This window comes from Ursus americanus, chromosome 36 (genome assembly GCF_024610735.1).
Source record: "Ursus americanus isolate L20-20 chromosome 36, mUrsAme1.1.p, whole genome shotgun sequence".
Taxonomy (NCBI): Eukaryota; Metazoa; Chordata; class Mammalia; order Carnivora; family Ursidae; genus Ursus; species Ursus americanus.
Genome location: NC_142162.1, coordinates 10,661,850 through 10,682,521, shown reverse-complemented (window position 1 = coordinate 10,682,521; position 20,672 = coordinate 10,661,850). Strand labels below are relative to the sequence as shown.

At 38.7% G+C, this 20,672-nt stretch overlaps 1 protein-coding gene across 1 annotated transcript in view; it reads left to right on the top strand.

The window, feature by feature from the left end:
- The window catches only part of PRTG (protogenin), a 148,175-nt gene that overhangs the window by 119,244 nt on the left and 8,259 nt on the right, over positions 1-20,672 (top strand). Inside the window, exons 15-22 of the mRNA XM_087859162.1 lie at positions 5,103-5,198; positions 5,867-6,053; positions 6,740-6,867; positions 8,330-8,500; positions 15,009-15,191; positions 16,712-16,832; positions 18,129-18,294; positions 20,271-20,375. Coding sequence (XP_087715288.1) covers positions 5,103-5,198; positions 5,867-6,053; positions 6,740-6,867; positions 8,330-8,500; positions 15,009-15,191; positions 16,712-16,832; positions 18,129-18,294; positions 20,271-20,375 — 1,157 coding nt within the window. The remainder of the gene's footprint in view (positions 1-5,102; positions 5,199-5,866; positions 6,054-6,739; positions 6,868-8,329; positions 8,501-15,008; positions 15,192-16,711; positions 16,833-18,128; positions 18,295-20,270; positions 20,376-20,672) is intronic.

Below are 20,672 nucleotides of genomic sequence, written 5' to 3'. Positions count from 1 at the left end.
CTGCAGACGTGGCAGTGCAGACTCAAGGAGGCCTGTGAGCGGGCCTTGGAAACTGGTTCCCTGTGGCATTTCACAGCGTTGATCCTGGGTCTCTGCTTTGCCCTCCATGCATTGGAGGGTCTTTTCAGAACTGCAGAGTTTTAAGACGTGTGCTGCTTATGCTAACGTACATTATTTGTGCATTTAACTATATGTAATATGTTGGTCCTCAACTCTGATTTTTTTTGCTCTGTATCTTGTTAATTATATAGATGTTCTCTCTTTTTTTTTTTAGCTGATAACTCTTATTGCCTGACAGTGCTCATCTTAACATTATTCGAGGGCTCTGCTTCTCTGAGTCCATGATATCAAATTTCTATCAAATGGATGCAGAAACATGAGCCATGTTGTTCTGGGGTCTCTGGATTAACAAACCAAAATAATAAGGTGGCTGGATTTTGGGGTTGAAGTCCTAGTTCTCAGAGCCTAAGAGGAGCACGTGGCAAATGCACATGGCCTGCTGCTCAACTTGGCCCCCAACCTGGCACTTTAATTTCGTTACATGAGATTCTTTGAAGAGCATACAGAGTCGATCACATGTGAACAAACGCTAAATGGGCTTTCCCTCTCCTTTATTTTTTGCACTAAAACAGTTTCCAAAATTATCGTGGCTCTGGCTGCACTTTTTGTGTGTGGATAGAAAGGAATCTCGTGCACCTGATTTGCTGGCCTCATGGTTTGCCTTTTCCTGACCTCGTGGAAACGAGAAGGGCAAGGAGCCCAGCCCGGGAGATGGTTGCTCCGGCAACTCGGATGATTTCCAGATGGGCCCCAGAAGGGCTGGGCTGTTGCCGTGCTGAGTGGGCTGTACAGGTGCTAGGTGTACTCTTCTCTCATTGTCTCAGGACACGTACGCTGCTTCTCATCAACCAGAAGAGGTTAATTTGGGGTTTAAAATTTCATGTACACAGCTCATTTTTTAAAGACGAAGAGGGGAAAATGAAGAATCCATTTTAGGACTAAAAATAAATAACCATTCCAGAGAAATATTCATGAAGTGTGGATTGGTTGTTTGCACAGTGGAAAAAAAGATTCATCTCTCCACCCATACTCATAACCCTCATCAAAATCCACTTTCTGTGAGAGCTGGCCGTATGCATGTCTGGCTACCTGAGAATGTGAGCTACTTGGGGCAAACTGTGTCTCATCCATACTTCTTTTTCTGTATCTCCTAATTCCTGACATGATGCCCCACACTCAGGAGGCTTTCCTAAAGATAGTCTTCTTTCTTTTTTTTTTTTAAGATTTTATTTATTCATTCGACAGAGATAGAGACAGCCAGCGAGAGAGGGAACACAGCAGGGGGAGTGGGAGAGGAAGAAGCAGGCTCATAGCGAAAGAGTCTGATGTGGGGCTCGATCCCATAACGCCAGGATCACGCCCTGAGCTGAAGGCAGACGCTTAACCGCTGTGCCACCCAGGCGCGCCTAAAGATAGTCTTCTGATTGAGTAGAGATAGAATAAAGAAACACGCTTGAAGAACTTGACTGCAGAGAGCCACATGACTTCCATTTGTACCCATTCAGAGGCAGTATTTGTAAGATGGCACTCAGTTGCCTAAGAGCTCAGCAATACGTTAGGAGGAAAGAAAGAAGAACGCGGGTTCAAATTAAGTTGCCATTAATCGGCACAGAAATCTTCAAATCTTAGAATTTCAGGGCTTAATGGTGGAAATCATTTGACGAATGAAGTCCAAATGTATTTCTGTGTTTTCTGTAGTTACTTTGTAAAATGTTTGAAAATACTTGTGTTTTAAAATCCATTATAAGGAGACAGACTTACCTGCTGTGACAAAAGCACATGTGATAGAAATATCCACAAGTCCTTAGTTTGGCTTTGTGTAACACTAGACATGCTACTTAGCAGTTTAGTACCACCGTTTATAGAACGGGAAGAACATTCATAGAGTTTCGTGTTACTCAAATAAGATATCATTTTCTGTAGTATAATCGAATATTAGTCTTCTACTTCCTATCTAAAAAGTATAGAAACGTCCTAAGTTGTACACATTTTTCTTCTTGCGATTTTGATTTTGTCAAAACAAATAGAAACAGAAATAAAAATTTTATATTTTAGGACATCCTTTTAATGCATTTTCATATTCAGTAATAGATCAGTTTTTAAAATGTACAGACTCAAATTATTTTGGAAATTTTAACTTCACGTTTTATTTTTGAGTTTTTGTTTTTAAAGTTGATTTACTTTAATCTCCGTACCCAACGTCGGGCTTGAACTCACAACTCTGGGATCAAGAGTCGCATGCTCCCCCAACTAAACCAGCCAGGCATCCCTATTTTTGGATTTTTAAATGTTTAAATTCACTCTGGAATTATTTTTATCTTTTTATTGTAAGTTTTTCCCACATTGGATATAGCTATCAAGGATGATTTTTCCGTTATGAAGTATTAGATGTATTTGTGTATTATTATTTAGAGAAATATAACATGGAAATACATTAAAGTTAGAAATATAACTACCATATAATCCAGCAGTCCCACTTCTGGGTATATAGCAAAAGGAAATGAAATCAGTATCTTAAAGAGATAACTGCACCCCCATGTTCATTGCAGCATTATTCGCAATAGCCAAGATATAAAAACAACCTAAATGTCTGCTGATGGGTGAATGGACAAAGAAAATATGGCCTGTATACACAATGGAATATTAGTCAGCCTTAAAAAAGGAAGGAAATCATGCCATTTGTGCAACATGAATGAACCTAGAGGGTGTTATGCTAAGTGAAATAAGCCGGATACAGAAAGACAGTTACTGCATGATTTCATCAATGTGTGGAATCCAAACTAGTAGAACTCATAGAAGCAGAGAGTAGAATGGTGGCTGCCAGGTGCTCGGTGATGGGGGATATGGGGAGATGTCGCTCAAGGGTGCAAAGCTTCACTTATGCAAGATGAATAAGTTCCGGAGATCCGGTGATCTGGAGAGCATGGTGATGATACTTATCAATACTGTGTTGTATACTTGAGATTTACTAAGATTTTTTTTTTAACTATCACAAAAAATGCTTTATTGAATATTTGGTATAATTTCACACACTTATGCAAACATTTTCTGAGATAAAATTGCTGGAAATTGTTAGGTCAAATAGGATGCACATTTTAATTTTATTATTTCTTTTCTTTTTTTTTCTTTTTTTTAATAATAATTTTTTATTATGTTAGTCACCATACAGTGTATCCCTAGTTTTTGATGTAATGTTCCATGATTCATTACTTGCGTATAACACCCAGTGCACCATGCAATACGTGCCCTCCCTACCACCCATCACCAGCCTATCCCATTCCCCCACCTCCCTCCCCTCTGAAGCCCTCAGTTTGTTTCCCAGAGTCCATAGTCTCTCATGCTTCATTCCCCCTTTTGTTTACACCCCCTTCATTCTTCCCTTTCTTCTTCTACCGATCTTCCTATTTCTTATGTTCCATAAATGAGTGAAACCATATGATAATTGTCTTTCTCTGCTTGACTTATTTCACTTAGCATTATCTCCTCTAGTCCCATCCATGTTGCTGCAAATGTTGTGAAATCGTTCTTTCTGATAGCTGAGTAATATTCCATTGTATATGTGGACCACATCTTCTTAATCCAGTCATCTGTTGAAGGGCATCTCGGCTCCTTCCACAATTTAGCTGTTGTGGACAGTGCTGCTATGAACATTGGGGTGCATATGGCCCTTCTCTTCACTACGTCTGTATCTTTGGAGTAGATACCCAGTAGTGCAATTGCTGGATCATAGGGTAGCTCAATTTTTAACTTTTTAAGGGACCTCCATACTGTTTTCCAAAGTGGCTGTACCAACTTGCATTCCCACCAGCAGTGTAAGAGGGATCCCCTTTCTCCACATCCTCTCCAACATTTGTTGTTTCCTGCCTTGTCAGTTTTTGCCATTCTAACTGGTGTAAGGTGGTATCTCAAGATGGTTTTGATTTATATTTCCCTGATGGTTAATGATTTTGAACATTTTTCCATGTGTCTGTTAGCCATTTGTATGTCTTCATTGGATAAGTGTCTGTTCATATCTTCTGCCCATTTTTTGATTTGATTATTTGTTTCCCGTGTATTGTTTTCAACATACCCACACAAAAATGGTAACTATGTGAGGTGATAGTATATATTTACTAGCTTGATTGTAGAAATCACTTCACAATGTATACATATGTCAAACATCAACTCGTATACCTTAAATATATACAACTTCTATTCATCAGTGGTACCTCAGCAAAGCTGGGTTTCAAAAAAGAAATACATTATTTTTTCATAGTATTTATTTTTTTGTCCCAAGCGAGTACTCTATAATTAAATGTTATCATTTAATGTATTTATATCATTAAACTTCTTGAATATATTCTAAAGCATGTCATTTAAAATGTATAACCATTTATTTCCTCAAAAATCTGAAAAATTTTTTTTGTTTCTGTCAGTATGGGATGGACTTTGGTTTTCATATTGTGACAGTTAATGAAGACCAGTAGGGGGAGCTCCAACTCCTCTTTCTTGGAGAATTTAACTGTCAACCTGAAACTAGGTTTATGGAAAGGGCACACATAGGAATAAACTTAAATAACACATGATTACAAAACTTTTTAAAGTTACTAAAGGATGAAAATTATAATTATCTTTACCTTTGAGGGGGAAAATAAGCTCAGTTTGATTTCCATGCTTTTTAAGGTAGCTACCCCTCCAATAACTAAAAACTTCTATATAGTGTAATCTCTTACGAGTGATCCATCAGGCAACCCCCAAGGCTTTTAGAATCAAGAATCCATCTCTGGTCAGTTGAGGAGGAGGACAAAGAGTAATAGTGTTAATGTTATTGTTTGAAGAGAGGTTAAGTAATATTGTAAATAACTGGTAGATAGTCACAGTAACAATGTCACACAAAGGTGAATTGCTGAGTCACTGTGTAGGAGAGGGAAAGGGAAAAACCCTCTCATTTCACTTAAAACTGTTATGCATCCAAAAGATTTTTAAACCAAAATCTGCAAAGGCTCTGGAGGGGTGATATCTAGAGGGCTGGACCAAATTATTACCTGTCAGTTTCTTTATAGACCCCAGAAGAAAGTATCATGTGAGGCTGCTGGCTTACAACAGCATAGAAGATGGCTATCAGGCCGATCAGACAGTCAGCACTCCGGGCTGCGTGTGTAAGTAAGAGTTGTGGGAGCACGTTTCACTCCGTCTGGCTCACAGTCCTTGTTCTCGAGAACCCTTCCTTCTGCAAATTTAAGTCTCGTTACTACTTGGAATCATTGGTGGTTTTATCTCTTCCGTGGCACCTAACATAGTTATTTTGAACAAAAAAGCATGTACTTACATGCTCAAAATAAATACTTGAGCGAGGTGTATTTAATTATAAGAACCTGTTTTACTTTTGCAATCAAAAGACCCTTAGAAATATAAATGGGGAAAATAACCCTGAATACCTATCTGCTCTAATCTTAAGGCTGTTTATTTCCTTCCAGTTACTGTTCAGTTCGGCTGCTAAGACCTGTTTGGTTTTATTGCTACTGAAGAGGGTGTCAGTTTAGTTTTAAGTCCATTGCTGGCCTTCGGAATGTGTTTGGCTAGTAGTTTGACTTCTTGGTGCTTCTGTTTTACAGTCTAAGTATTGATCATATTTGATTGCTTATCTAACTCAGGAAAGAGTTGCTCAGAATTGAATGATACCTCTCTAGATATATCTATGAACCTCTTTAATGAAAAAAAGAACCTAAAGTCAACCAATAGGGTGGGGAATTACGATTTTATCATTTTACCACTTTCTACAGTAATATTACGCTGTGCAGTAAATTAACGTTGTCTTTCTCAATAGCTGTTCGTGATCGCATGGTTCCTCCTCCACCACCACCCCACCATCTCTATGCGAAGGCTAACACCTCATCTTCCATCTTCCTGCACTGGAGGAGGCCTGCGTTCACCACTGCACAAATAATTAACTACACCATCCGCTGTAACCCTGTTGGCCTGCAGAATGCTTCTTTGGTTCTATACCTTCAAACGTATGTAGCTTCTATTAATCGTGGTTTTCTTTGCACTTCTCCCCACTCACACTTATTTCTTACCATCTTGGGCCAGCTTGACCTTTAGCTGTAAGCACCTGTCTCAGGACTTACCGTACTTATAAAATGGTTGGGAGTTTTGCATCTTTACCATATTCAGTTCTGGAAACTGCATCTTCTGACATTTAGTTTCTATAAAGGATTTTGTGTTGGTTTCCTCAGCCTCATGCTGCAAGATTAGGCAAGAAGCTATTATTACTTTCAAGTGGCTAAACTTAGCATGTTTAAAGGAAAACACGAAAGACCACTTTCATGCTGGCATCAAAAAATAAAGCTTATTCTGTTTTCTTGGTTATAGTTAGAAAAAAGTCCATCATTATAGTTTAACAGAATGATTTGACTCCCAGTATTTCAGAGGAAATCCCTTTGTATTGGGATATTTCTATACTGCTAATTTCGTAGTTCCCTCTCAGAGAGGCAATTCGTAGGCTCATTTCTATAGGATAATACCAAGTATAGTATTTTAATAGTCAAAGGAGATTGCTTTTTTAGTCTAAAAAATTTTTTTTAAAGAAAATGAGGTAATAAATAATAACAATATGCTTACTTGTGTTGACTAGAAATACTGATACTCTTTTAGAAACAATGTATTATCAGCATTAACAGCTTCGTTACTAATTTGATAGATCAGAAACTCACATGTTGGTTCAAGGTCTAGAACCAAACACCAAATATGAATTTGCTGTACGGCTGCACGTGGATCAGCTTTCCAGCCCCTGGAGCCCCGTTGTCTACCATTCGACACTTCCAGAAGGTACAGACATTAATCTATCTGTTAAAAAAATAGATATGCCACTTTAGGGGCTCCTGGATGGCTCAGTCGGTTGAGTGTCTGCCTTTGGCCCAGATCATGATCTCAGGGTCCTGGGATTGAGCCCTGCTGTCAGGCTCCCTGCTCTGCTGGGAGCCTGCTACTCCCTCTCCCTCTGCCTGGTCGTGCTCTCTCTTTCTCTCAAATAAATAAATAAAATCTTTAAAAACAAAAATAGATATGTCACTTTAAAGAAGATACTCCCTGGTTACCACCCTGGTTGCCATGTATGCATTTGTTTTGTTTTGTTTCTTAACTTTCGAAATGTATTTTCTTCTATTATAGTAGATGTTTATTTCCTCTCACCGTATTTTTTCCTCTCACTGTATATATCACACAAGCCACTGGGCTTAAATTTAACGTCTCTTTGGGGAGCACTACATTTTCTAAAGTCAGGTGTGCTGTTCAAGACTGTACCCAAATAATTTAAAATGGAAGTACGTGAATAGTGTACTTAACGATGTTAGGCGCCCACCTTAGAAGTCATGTGTGTGGTAGCTTGCCTGCTGTGCACAGTGCGGGGGAGAGGGGAGACCTGATCGAGCACCACTGCTGAAGCTTACCTGTGCCTCTTGCTAAGGTATCTCACGTCTGTGGACCTGCATTTCCTTTTCTCTAGAATGAGGGTGAGGGAGTAGATGATCTATGTTAAGGACCATCGCGGCTCTATTCTAATTTATGCTGAGAGAAAACAAAGGAAGGACATTAACGTCAGCAAGCATGGGGCCTCTTGGCTGTTGTTTTGGCTATATTCCACATGTGGTGGGGTGCCAGAAACCAGCTCTTCACACTTTTAGTTCATATCAAACACGTTGTCAGCTAAAAATCCCAAGACTTGACTACTTTCGCAAGTATAAATTATTAGTCTAAGGTCTGCCCTGTAAATTCACTGATTGACAACTTTTTGGAGAATAAATGTTTTGGTCTCAGTATATCCTTCAGTGGCTTCCTATATCACGTGAAATATATATTCTGTATGTTTTAGTAAGAAATGTGGTTTAGATTCAATACCTAATGGGGTGAGATTCAATACCTAATGGGCAGGTGCTGCTGGTGGAATTGTAAACCTTTCTAGTTATCAGTTTGGCAAAACAATACCAAAAGCCCTAAAAACGCTTACACCCTTTGACTTAGTAATTTCCCATCTAGGAATCTACCATCTCCTTTTTTTTTTTTTTAATGTTTTAATTATAAAAATGAAATTAGCTCTCAGAAAAAGAAGAAAAAATAGTGTTTTACTCTTAACACTAATGATCTGTAAAAGCTGTGCTTCTGAGATGTTTTTATAGTGGTTTCTAGTTTTTCCACACTCTTTTCCCAAAGTTTTTCAGTCCGTTGGCCAGGTATGTGAGTGTTTATCACCATGTAACCCTGGTAATACAATATTTTCTCCATGTATGTACAGCACCGACAGGCCCACCAGTTGGAGTAAAAGTGACGTTGATAGAAGATGACACTGCTCTTGTTTCTTGGAAACCCCCTGATGGCCCAGAGACCGTGGTGACGCGCTATACCATCTTGTACGCGTCCAGGAAGGCCTGGATTGCAGGAGAGTGGCAGGTCCTACACCGAGAAGGTAATGATCATAAGTTATCAAAGAGGATGAAATGTAAGATTATTGATGATAAGGAAACAAACAGAAAGAAGGATCTAGAGTTTGTTCTGAATTTATATTTATGAAGTAACATTATAAAAGATTTGGGTTTTATTCACAGAGCACTGGGGAACCATCAGGATATTTTAAGCATGAGCCTATGATATACATTCTGGGAAGATCACTCTTGACTATTGTGATTAGAACGGGTTTGGTGCAGGAGGGATGGATCAGAGTAATGTAGAGAATAGGAGGCGACTGTAGTGGTCCAGACTATAAGCCTGAATTAGGATACCGAGGATTGAGATGGAAAGGAGAGGATGGTCAAAGGATAGTAGCTTAAGTAGAGAAAGAATGGGGCAAGAAAGAAGATCCGTTATAGTTGACTACTAGATATCCAGTGTTGGTGTGTCTTACACTGGAGTAGCAAATGCTGGAAGATCTGGTTTAAGCTAGCAGACCTTTTTACTAAAATGGTCCACGTACGAATAAATTGGTCCATGTGAATATCAGGGTCCCACTGAAGTACAGGGAAAAGCTGACTGGGGCATAAGAACACTGAATTTACTTTTTTAACACTAATTTTTTTTTTTTTGCTAAGAAAAACAGTTCTAAAATTTTTAACATTCTTACTGCATGCTTTTATCATTATATCCTTTTTACATTTTTGAATCTTCCATTTGGGCAAGTCCCACATGCCAGTTTTTAGATGGGCCATCACATAAATAGTAAAGTTTCATTATTTTGGCACGTTCTTAATTCAGACACGTATTGCTAAGCAATTAAAAGCTTGAGAAGGATTTCAAGAAGGAAATTTGTTGGCCATCTGCATATTCTAAGCACTTTTACAGTACTGAGCATTTGTACGTACTTTTTACCTTTTAAAGGGAATACTTACCTACTTAGGATAAACTTTAAAGACACTTATGTGGATGTAGTATAAAACTCTATGCAGTTGTAAAACAAATGAATGGTGACTGTCGTGGGAATCTTAATAGTCATATATTCATATTTTTCATTATGCAGAAGCCCCACTAAGTAATGCTTTCCCAGTCACTGAGGAGACTTGAAAGTCATAAGTACTTGCCAGCAATACAATTTTATATTTGTGTCCATTATCTATTGCTACCTAACAAACCACTTTATAAATTAGCCATCCTATTTTCTCACAGTTCTGTGAGTCAGCAATTTGGACTGGGATCAGCTGGGCACTTCTCCTGGTCCCTCCTGAGGTCACTCATGAGACTGAAATCATCTCCTGGTTGCAACAGAGTGTGAGTAGCTCAAAAACAGCAAGAGAGAGTTCCAAAGTCAGGAAGAGAGGGAGGGAGCTGCACGTACAATGCTTTGCGAGCCTCTGCTTGTAGCACATTTGCTGATGTCCCACTGGGCAAAGCAAATCAGGTAGGCAAGCCCAGAATTAGTGCAGGAGAGGACTGCCCATGGGTGTGGAGAGATGGAGGTACAATTTATTTGGAGCTAGTAGTCTTACAGACTACCCCACTATTCTTAAAATGTACAACTCAAGTTTTAGTTAATTCCAAAATGACTTATTGACACATTTGACCCTGACTAACCTGATTTATCCCATGAGCACTTCTTCCCTTTATCTCTTTATTTGTACCTGCCTAAAAAGAAACTGTATTTTGTTTTGGTTCCTTTTAATGCATTCATTTGCCGGTTTCAGACAAGGATCAAAAAACATTTATCCTCATCCATGACCCAATAGTGAAATGGATTGTAATTGCAGGATTTACACCTATATAAAACTTTCTAACTATATAATCATGCATGGGAGAAAAAAAATCTTTTTGCCATTATCTGACTTTTGTGATTTTAAGAAAAATTCTCAGCAAAAAGCTATACCATCTTGTACGTGTCCTTTTTTATAGCTAATGCTAATATTTCAGAGGACAAAATAAACAATACAGTTAAAAAACAGTTGAGGTTTTTTTTTTTTTTTGAGCGCAAAAAACATGAAGGGTTTGAGTCACCCACTTTTATTTTTATTTTTTAAGATTTTATGTCTAAGTAATCTCTGTACCCAATGTGGGGCTTGAACTCACAACCCCGAAATCAAAAGTTGCACACTCCACCGACTGAGCCAGCCGGGCGCTCCTTGAGTCACCCACTTTTAAACCAAAAGCAAAAAATACATCATGGCATTTGAAGAAAAAAAAATAAAATATAAAATGTTCTTTAATGTCTAATTATGGCAACTTTTGGAAAAGGTGAAAGTGTAGAAAAAGATGAGGAAAGAAGAAGAGGGAGAAAATCAGTATTTCCTATGATTCCACTAATCTTCTATACATGTTTATACATATTTACATATATAATTAATTCACATATTTATTGCCAAGTGGAATAAGAGTTTTTCATTAGTGAAAGCATTTTTAAAATGTTCCTGATGACCAGATAATATTTGTGGCTAAAAGTGTACATGGTAAAATGGTTGAGCAGAAATGTGATATGAAATTATACTTGTGTGTAATTTAAAGTGAATCAGAAATTAACAGCCTTTACCTTCCTGATACACAGTAAATCAGCACAAACTAGCCAATTATTTCAAAATCTAAGAGACACTATAGGAAACCATGCCCTAGATATAGCAGTTCCTGAACTCTATTCCCCATAGCATGAGTTTCTTACAAATTGTACAGATGATCCTTCTTCCAAAAAAAAAAAAAAAGTTATACGACTAAATAAATTTAGCCTAAATAAATATGCCATTTCCTCCTATTAGAGATACACATTGGAAATTAAAGTCCTTCAATAAAGGAATTTAATTCCACATTCACCAAGTCAATCAGAATACCAATAGTAGGAACACATTGATTTATTAAATGAATTATTGAGTGATTACTGTGTGACAGGCTCGCTCGTAGGCATTGGCAGTACCACAGTGAACAAAACAATGTTCTTTCCCCCATTGAATCTCCAGTGACACACAAACAAATATATAGATATTCAGGTATTGTTATAAGTGGTATTAAGAAAGCTGCAATAGGAGGGAGGAGACAGAGTGATGGAGGTAGTAAAAGGTTAAGTCCTTTTGGAAGCAATGACACTTAAGCAGAGCCCTGTGAATATTGGAGGAAATGCAAAGGCCCTGAGACAAAAGCATGCTTGGCATGTTGGAGGAACAACAAGAAGACCAGGGAGGCTAGAATGAGGGGAAGAGCAGGCAGTAGGAAATTAGGGAGGAAGAAACCAAGGGAAGACTTTGTAGACCACAGATTTTATTCTAAGAGAGATGAAAGGCATTGGAGACTTTTGATCAGATTTACATTGTAAAAGGATTACTTCGTCAACCACCTGAAAAACTGATTACAAGCTGGTAAGTGTAGAAGTTGAGAGACCCCTGAATATACAGGTGTCCACATGAGAGTTAGTGGGCAGTTCGGGCAGGGGTGATAACGAGGAAGGTAATAAGAACTATTAGAACACTATTTGAAAGAACAGCCTATGAGGTTTGCTGCAAATTGATGAGGAGTGTAAGGAAAAAAAGAAGCAAAATTGATGGGGGAAATCAAAGGTTTGGTTTTTAACATGTTAAATTTGAAATGCATCCTAGATGTCCAAGTAGAGAGGTTGATTAAGCAGTGGGTGGTAGGGTTAAGTTCATGGGAGAGGTATGGAAAGGTACACTAGTGGTATAACTAAGTACATGATTTTCAACACTGTGGAACTGGGAAACAATCACTTAGAGAGTGTAGACAGAAGTGAGTTTGGGGACTGCATTCTGGAGCACTTCTCCAACCTAAAAATCTTACCCTGTAGGCTCTTTTATCCTAAAAGAACACTCCTTTGGCACAAATAGCTCAAATTTTAATATAAGTCCAGTTGGCATTTACTGGGAATTATCTTGTACACACATTATGCCAGCCACCTTAAGCTGTTCAAATACGAAGAAAATTTCTGTCCTCCAGAAGGGAAAGAAGGGCGGGTCAGAGGTGCAGAAGAAGACTCACTTTCATTGAGTATATACACTTAGGTCAGAGACTTGCCAGTGGTAGTTTATTTAATCCTTTCTAATAACTATATGAGGTGGGAATTATTGCCCCCATGAGGAAATTAAAGCTCAGTAATGTGCCCCAAGTCACAAATTACTTCGTTGGTAGCATGCCAGCATTTGATCAACATTGATCCAACACTGAGGCTATTGCACCGTCTGGTTTCTGAAACTCCTAAAATAGAGAAAGATTCAGATACACACGAAAGGCAGTGGACTGGCGTAATCACACTAATTGAGATTGAGATAGTGTGCTGAGAGAGTAGAAGGACAGGAAGATCACTTTAATATTTAGGAACTGCTTTGAGTGAACTGCTTTTTTCCTCCTAGAGGAGCCAGAATGTTAGTTTCCTTTTGTATGTGAAGGAGGACTCTTTGTGGAAGGAAGGGAGCACTTGCACGCGTCTACACAGCTCATCTGCTTATAAAACTTGAATTAAATGAAAAAACTTTTCGGGGCACCTTAGTAGGCTCATCGGTTAGGCATCTGCCTTCGGCTTGGGTCGTGATCTTGGGGTTCTGGCATGGAGCCCCATGTCCTCGTGCTCTCTGCTCAGTGGGGAGTCTGCTTCTCCCTCTCCCTCTCCCTCTGTGCTCGCTCACTCTCAAATAAATAAATAAAATCTTAAAAAAAAAATGGAAAGACTTTTAATTTCAGATAGGGACTGGTTTTTGCCAAGTATTTTAAAAAATTAAATGTGAAGTATTCTGTGCTAAAATGGAAACTGTTTATATGTCTCTTGTGAAGAAATTGAAATGTTCTTCCTTCTAGTTAACTGTAACACGTCACAGTACAGCTTTGGTTTTTATTCACCTGTCTGAGAACATGGTAACAGTAGAAAGTCTCTTCCTGATTCTAAATAAGGGTCAGTTTGTTTATTTAACAGTTGTGTACTCAAGTAGCTCACACTTTCTTCAGGCCAAGCCGAAACCAGAGAACATGAAAACAAGCCATGTTCAGCCCTCGCGTAGCTGCTTGGTTGAACTGCCTCACACCATGTGACCTCAGGGGTGGCCTCTGAATCATGACCTGAGCTCTGAGATCACCCCACATTTCACTTGTATACTGAAATATACACTAGCAAGTGTAAGAGAATAGTCTGGTCTGGCCTGGAGGTGCCTGCTACAAGCTATCATAGGTTCTTCAAAGCTATTGTAAGGATGCTCTGAGTCGGGGGAAAGGTGAGATGACATCACCTGAGGGAAGCTAGGTTCCATGTGAATATTGACTCACAAATACAGTCCGTGCTGGAACAACTTTGTGGTTGAATTTGTTACACCCGCGTTCTTAACGTGAGAGTTCATCCCTAGGATGGGAGTCCCTTTTGTAAGAAAATACTTCAGGGCCGTGGCAGAACAAGAGCAGAAAGACCCCTCAAGCATTAGCAGCACACACATAGGAATCCTTCTTAGCCATCATGCCAACAGAGAAAATGCCTTTGATACCAAATATCATATACAAATTCAAGAGATGGTGACTTTGGAGAGAAGTAGATGCTGGCGGGTTACTGGAGGAAGTTTTGATAGTTAACCTGAGGTTGAGGTCTTCAACACTCTGAGGTTCCTCTATAACTTTAGCATTTTCCTTCCTGTTTATTTCCAAGAAATTTTAGATAATGGTTGGGTGAACGGGAAATATATTCACACTTTTAAAAACAATTGTTTCTAATTTAAGAACAGGATCATCTGTCACAATGATTACCATAAGTAGTTTAACCATTTCTTTTTTTTTTTTTTCAGTTTTATTTTTTTTTAGTAATCTCTTCACCCAGTGTGGGGCTCACACTCACAACCCCAAGATTAAGAGTCCCATGTTCTACCAACTGAGCCAGCCAGGTGCCCCTGAACATTTCTAAAAGAAAAAAAGCCTTTCACATTGGATTTAGAAAATCTAATTATAACTGTTGAATCTGGGTTCATTATACCGTTCTCTCTCCACCTACGTTTGAAATATTCCGTTCTAAAATGTTTTTAATGCTCTTTGTATCCATACCTATGTAAAGCAGTGTGTGTGTGTGTGTGTGTGTGTGTGTGTGTGTGTGTGTGTGTGTGTAAATAAAATTTGGGGGTAAAAAACATTAGATACAAATGTAAACAAAGATATCTATTACTTTAAAACACAGAGAAGGATTATATAGAGGCAATGTGCATGGTACAAAGTTAAGTGAAAACTCTAAAATATAAAAAATGCATATAGTAAATATATACCCACACATGTACAGTGCACATACCCGCATGTGTGCGCGCACACACACACACACACACACACACACAAATATTCCGATATGTTAACAAAGGGAGATTAGATTCTCATCTTATTATATCTGTGTGTGGATTCCAAATGTTCTGCAATGAGCATGGTGTTACTTTTATAATCAGAAAAATATCTGTTAAATAAAGGGCCATGATGGTGTGTTTGAAAGAATGAATAAAAGATAAATTTAAGGTTTACTTAATTTGTAATTGATCTATTTATAGGGGCAATAACCATGGCTTTGTTAGAAAACCTGGTGGCAGGAAACGTGTACATTGTCAAGATATCCGCATCCAATGAGGTGGGAGAAGGACCCTTTTCAAATTCTGTGGAGCTGGCAGTCCTTCCAAAGGAAACCTCTGAATCTAATCAGAGGCCCAAGCGTTTGGATTCTGCTGATGCCAAAGGTCTGTATGCCGCCACAGTAACTGGTTTTTCTTAAGAACGTACAGTGTTTCTTCGGCCTCCTGCACTTTATCTCTTCTCCTCCCGCAGCTGTATCCCTGCACTTGGTCTCTTGAATTGCTGGTACCATTCTTTTGCTGGGGAATTACAGGCTCCTCCCTGCACTCCCCAGGGAGACAGACTTACCTCCCAGTCAGCTGCCCTTTTCAGACCACTGCGTCCCAGCTACTCCTCTTCCCAGCCGGGCCCCCACCAACACAGATGGGAGGAGGTTTCACGGAAATAAACAGCCGCGCGGGTTGCGGTGTTCGAGCTGAGAGCATGGTTTTCATTAAGAGTTGTTACCGCAGAAAAACAGCCCTTCCGGAGAGAAAGTTGTTTCTCTCCAGAAGAGCAACTGGAAGAAGTGTCTTTAAAGAGTCACCCTCACTCTAGGGTAACTGTCCTGCCCCAAAGGAAGCCAACCCCCCCCCCCCCCCGCCCCGGCCCTGTGGGTACAGGACAAGACACCTTCTTTTCCTCCTTTTTGGGAGAGTGCGCCTGTGGAGGGCGATGGGGAGCTCCTCAGAGGATAGTCATTCAGTGCCTCTGTGTGGGGGGGGGGGAGGGGGGTCGAGAGAAGAGAGAAACAGGGAAGGAGAAAGAAAAAGAGAAAGGGTAGGTTTAAGCATTGGAGGGACATAGTGGTGGTAGCTCCCTTATCACGGGAAAAGGAGAGCAAGGCTCATACTCACTTCTCCAGTACCTGCTACTCAGAGTGTCTAGGGACCAGCAGCATGAGTATTACCCAAGAGCTTGTTGATGTGCCGAATCACGGACCCCACCCCAGACATAGTGAATCAGATCTGTATTTTAACATATCCCCTAGTGATTGTGTGCGCATTAAAGTTTGAGGAGCACTGCTATGTAAATGCAGATATGGACAAGGGAAACTCACCTTTAATATACAGATCTGCTATTAAGTTAACCTGACATGAAAGCTACCCTTTGGTTCAAGAAACGTCTATGCTTTGTGCCTTTTAGCATTATAAGTTATTAACTGATGTTCATGTTTGATATAATAATATGGTCTTTAGAACTCGTATTTGGAATCTTCAGTATGGGAATATAAACTGATCTTTGAGATCACTGATAAAAAGAGTAACAGGTGTCTTTTTTGCTTAGACACAGATACTGTCAAAAATTTTCCCAGGAGAGGGGCGCCTGGGTGGCACAGTGGTTAAGCGTCTGCCTTCGGCTCAGGGTGTGATCCGGTGTTATGGGATCGAGTCCCACATCAGGCTCCTCTGCTATGAGCCTGCTTCTTCCTCTCCCACTCCCCCTGCTTGTGTTCCCTCTCTCGCTGGCTGTCTCTATCTCTGTTGAATAAATGAAATAAAATCTTTAAAAAAAAAAAAAGGAAAAAAAATTCCCCAGGAGAGGAAGAAAAATTATAGAAAAGCAAATAGCTATCTTAGAATTATAATAAATGGAATCATTTATTTTTCTGATTGATACTGAGTAAATGTGTTTCTGCTTCTAGTTTATTCAGGCTATTACCATCTGGACCAAAAATCAATGACTGGCATTGCTGTAGGCGTTGGCATAGCCTTGACCTGCATCCTCGTCTGTGTTCTCATCTTGATATACCGAAGTAAAGCCAGGTGTGTTTCCATTGCTAGACATGTCGAGGTGGTTAAAAAACATTTATGTTACAGTAACTGCAAGAAGCAAATTGAAACCAAGTGCCTTCTAGAGTAACTGGGATTTTCCACTTTAAAATAATGTTACTTGAGTTCTTAATTGCTATAGAGATGTGCTCACTTTGGAAGGAGATTTTTTTTTTTTGCCATTTGAAAAAATTACTGTGCCAATAAAATGTTCTTAAATGAGGCCCTAGTTTCATTTCCTTTTTATTTTGAGAAGTACAAAGTATATCCTCTGGTTTCTTTTTAAAAATGGCACACTTAGTCTGATGTATATGCCGATTGAGGAGATTCCTTACTGTCTGGGATATTTTCATATCTAAGTAGCCTGCCATTGAGAGCTCCTCCCTTATTTCCATAGGACATATGTTTGGGATTCTCCAGACATGGGGTTAAAATAAATGTGGTAACTAGGGATTTGTTCTCTGTAAACTCTGTTAGGCAATCTCATTTGTAGTTTGACTTTGGCTAAATTCTCAGCATTCAGTAAGTTTGTCTGTTTCTAACCTTTTGTATTTTGGCGTTTGCTTTCGCTTATTTTAAGGTTCTTTCTTGTATTAAAAAAAATCAAAGTCAGATACACATTATTTTTGGATAATCCTTATTGCCAGGCTCCCTCCATTAGCATTGACTATCAGGATTTACTCTTTATGTATGGTACGTGTGTATAAAAACACACTCAGAAAACATATGTTAAAGAAAGAATTCTAATACCTTTCTGTATATTTAACTGGCTTTGTTTTGCAGTACAAGTTTCTCCCTCGAATATTGTTATAAAATCCATACAAAAAAACCTTTATGTATATTGATTGTTCTAGTGATTGTTCTAGTAAATCTTGCAGAAGTGCTACTGTAAATTTGCCGTCCTCAACTGGCAAGTGAATTGTTACGCTAGTGTGACAGGCAGACCTGAAAGAGAACGTGTAAATTTTGAAATGATAATTTCTGCCTAAATTTGAAATAATCAACAGTAATAAATAACAGTACTTTGTAAATATTAAGGTTTTTATTAAGTGTAAAAAATAAATTTATGTAAGCAGATATTGGGGCAAAAAGAAAGACAGTTCCTAAAATCATAAAAGTTTGCAGCAGTGAGTTTGAGGTAAAAATCGAATACTCCGTTTCTAAAGATATTCGAGAAATAAGCATTGAAGACCTCCACTTTTTGCAAAGTTGTGATTATAGGCCAAATTTGGTACATCCGTCCAGATCTCCTATGAAATTGGAAGACTTCCTTTTCTTGCAATATTTCAGGAAATCATCTGCTTCCAAGACTGCACAGAATGGCACTCAACAATTATCTCGTGCTAGTGCCTCCCTAGCCAGTGGAAATGAAGCAGGAAAGAACCTGGGAGGAGCTGTAGACAATGAAGACTCCTTAATGCCAATGATAATGCCAAACAACTTCATTGATGCGAAGGTACTCTGAGCTGAGATACTGATTTGCCGTGTAACCCTTCCCTCCATTCATCTTCCCTTGATGCGTGAAATTTGCTTACTAAAAAAAATCATATGTTGAACACATTATATCCATAGTCTCCTTGATGAAATATAAAACAGTTTCACCCAGAGCCTTCCTTACACAAAATATATGGGGAGAAGAAGATAGGGATGGATAAAAGATAAAGGAATAAAAGTTTAAAGAGATAGAGGGAAAAAATGAGGAAACAGCATAAATTCAATTAGTTGGGATTATATGGAGCTAACATGTTTTAGATAAGGACACAGGGTCATTAGTCTATATTTACTGTAATTTGGACTGCCCTGTATTTACTTGGCTGGCAACTTTTTTATTAATCCATTTCTATACTTTGGTTGATTTTTTTAACGGCCTTGGACATTAGAACATTCCAGGTATCAACTGTATTTTTAAAAATACGGAGTATCTAAGTAGATGTCTCAAGATCCTTCCCTTTACGGCCTGAGGAAGTTGGATATAATAAAGAAGTGTCATTGGAGGATGTTACTTCATGTCCTTTCCACTATATGTAATAATAGGACAGTGATAAGCATTAGGAACACCAACCGAAAATTATTTTTAGTCACATTGCAACATTAGATAGTGTGCATTATTATAATAGCTCTCGTAACCAATGCAGTATAAATCAGGCCTCCACAAACCATAGGCCCGCCCAGGCCAGCCCATAGCCTGTTTTTTGTATGAGCTAAGAATGTTTTTCACTTTTTTAAAGGGTAATTAATAGAAAGGAAAAAAAAATAGAAGAAATTGAGACAGAGGCCATAAGAGGCCTGCAAAATCTAAAATATTTATTATCTGGCTCAACAAATCCTGGTCTAAATTCTTCTTCCCAACCCCTTCCTGAAACTTAGAATAACAGAAATACAACAAAATTTCAGGAAGTTTTGATATTAAATTTTTTAAAGACTTTATTTGTCAGAGAGAAAGAGAGCACAAGCATGGGGAGTGGCAGGCAGAGGGAGAAGAGGCTCCCCTCTGAGCAAGGAGCAGATGTGGGACTTGATCCTGGGACCCTGGGATCATGACCTGAGCCGAAGGCAGATGCTTAACCGACTTAGCCACCCAGATGTCCCTGACATTAAATTTAATACAATTATATTTAACAGATGTAATCTCAAATCTAGCACAGGGCTATGTACTATATATATTATGAGTAAATAATAATGACTTGATTTTTGTTACTCTTGTTGTCTTTTTTGTTTGCAACTTAATTTAGCTTTTATTTTCTGGCACAAATGTAAGCCATTCAACTTATTTCCAATTAATCTAGAACACTGGAAACCGGAACTTCTAAATAAGCATAAAAAGTACTAAAACACATTGGGGTTCTCTTAGTCCTAACTTGGAACTGAGCATGAGAAAGGATTGAGGAGAAGTGGCATGGGGAGGAAGACATGGAAAAAAAGAGAATCTTAAGTGAAAAGAAGCCTTTCAGAGTGGGGGCCTATATGAAGCAAAGAAGCCAAGCCAGATCTCTCTGTTCCTTCGGCTTAGCCTAAGAGCTGATCCTCCATTTATTTACATTTTGTTGAGCATATGTGGGCCCAGGGTCTTTTCTTCCCAACTGCTTTTTCAGTTTTTCAGATACGTGGAAAGATTGAAAGAGTAATGTAATGAATGCACAAATAATTGTCAATATCTTGCCATGCTTCTCTATTTCTACGTATTTGTGTGTGCTGTAACATTTGGAAGTAATTTTTGGAACTATTACACTTCACCCCAAATACTTCAAGAATAAACCTATTACGTCTTTTTGATCACTGACAAATACCCTGAATTTGTGGTGTGCTGCTTGTGGAAATAAAGAAATAGTGATGTCCCTGACAGCTTTTTCTTTTAACATTTAAAAATGTTGTGTACTACTTGTAATAAACCGAAATCTGTAGTATTTACATTTTCTCCTTTTATTTCTCCAGGGAGGAACTGACCTGATAATTAATAGCTATGGTCCTATAATTAAAAACAACTCTAAGAAAAAATGGCTTTTTTTCCAAGATTCTAAGAAGATAAAAGTTGAACAGGTAACCCACCTAAATGAGAAAAAATTTTGGTAACCCATGGTATCATGAATTGATAATTAAAAAGAGAGGGAAATGTAAATGAATGCCTTAATTTGCTTGTTCTGTCTGGATATGATTTTATTAATTTGGGGCACAACTATGCAAATCCATGGTGTGTGATCACTGAAGTGGCGGTTGGAATAGTAAGCAGAGCTGTGGTTTTCACCTGGGAATGGGGGGCTGTGGGGGAAGGGATCTGGCAAGAGTATGCATCAAAATTCACTGAGGAAGCCTTTGGACACTTCGCTTGCCCCGGTC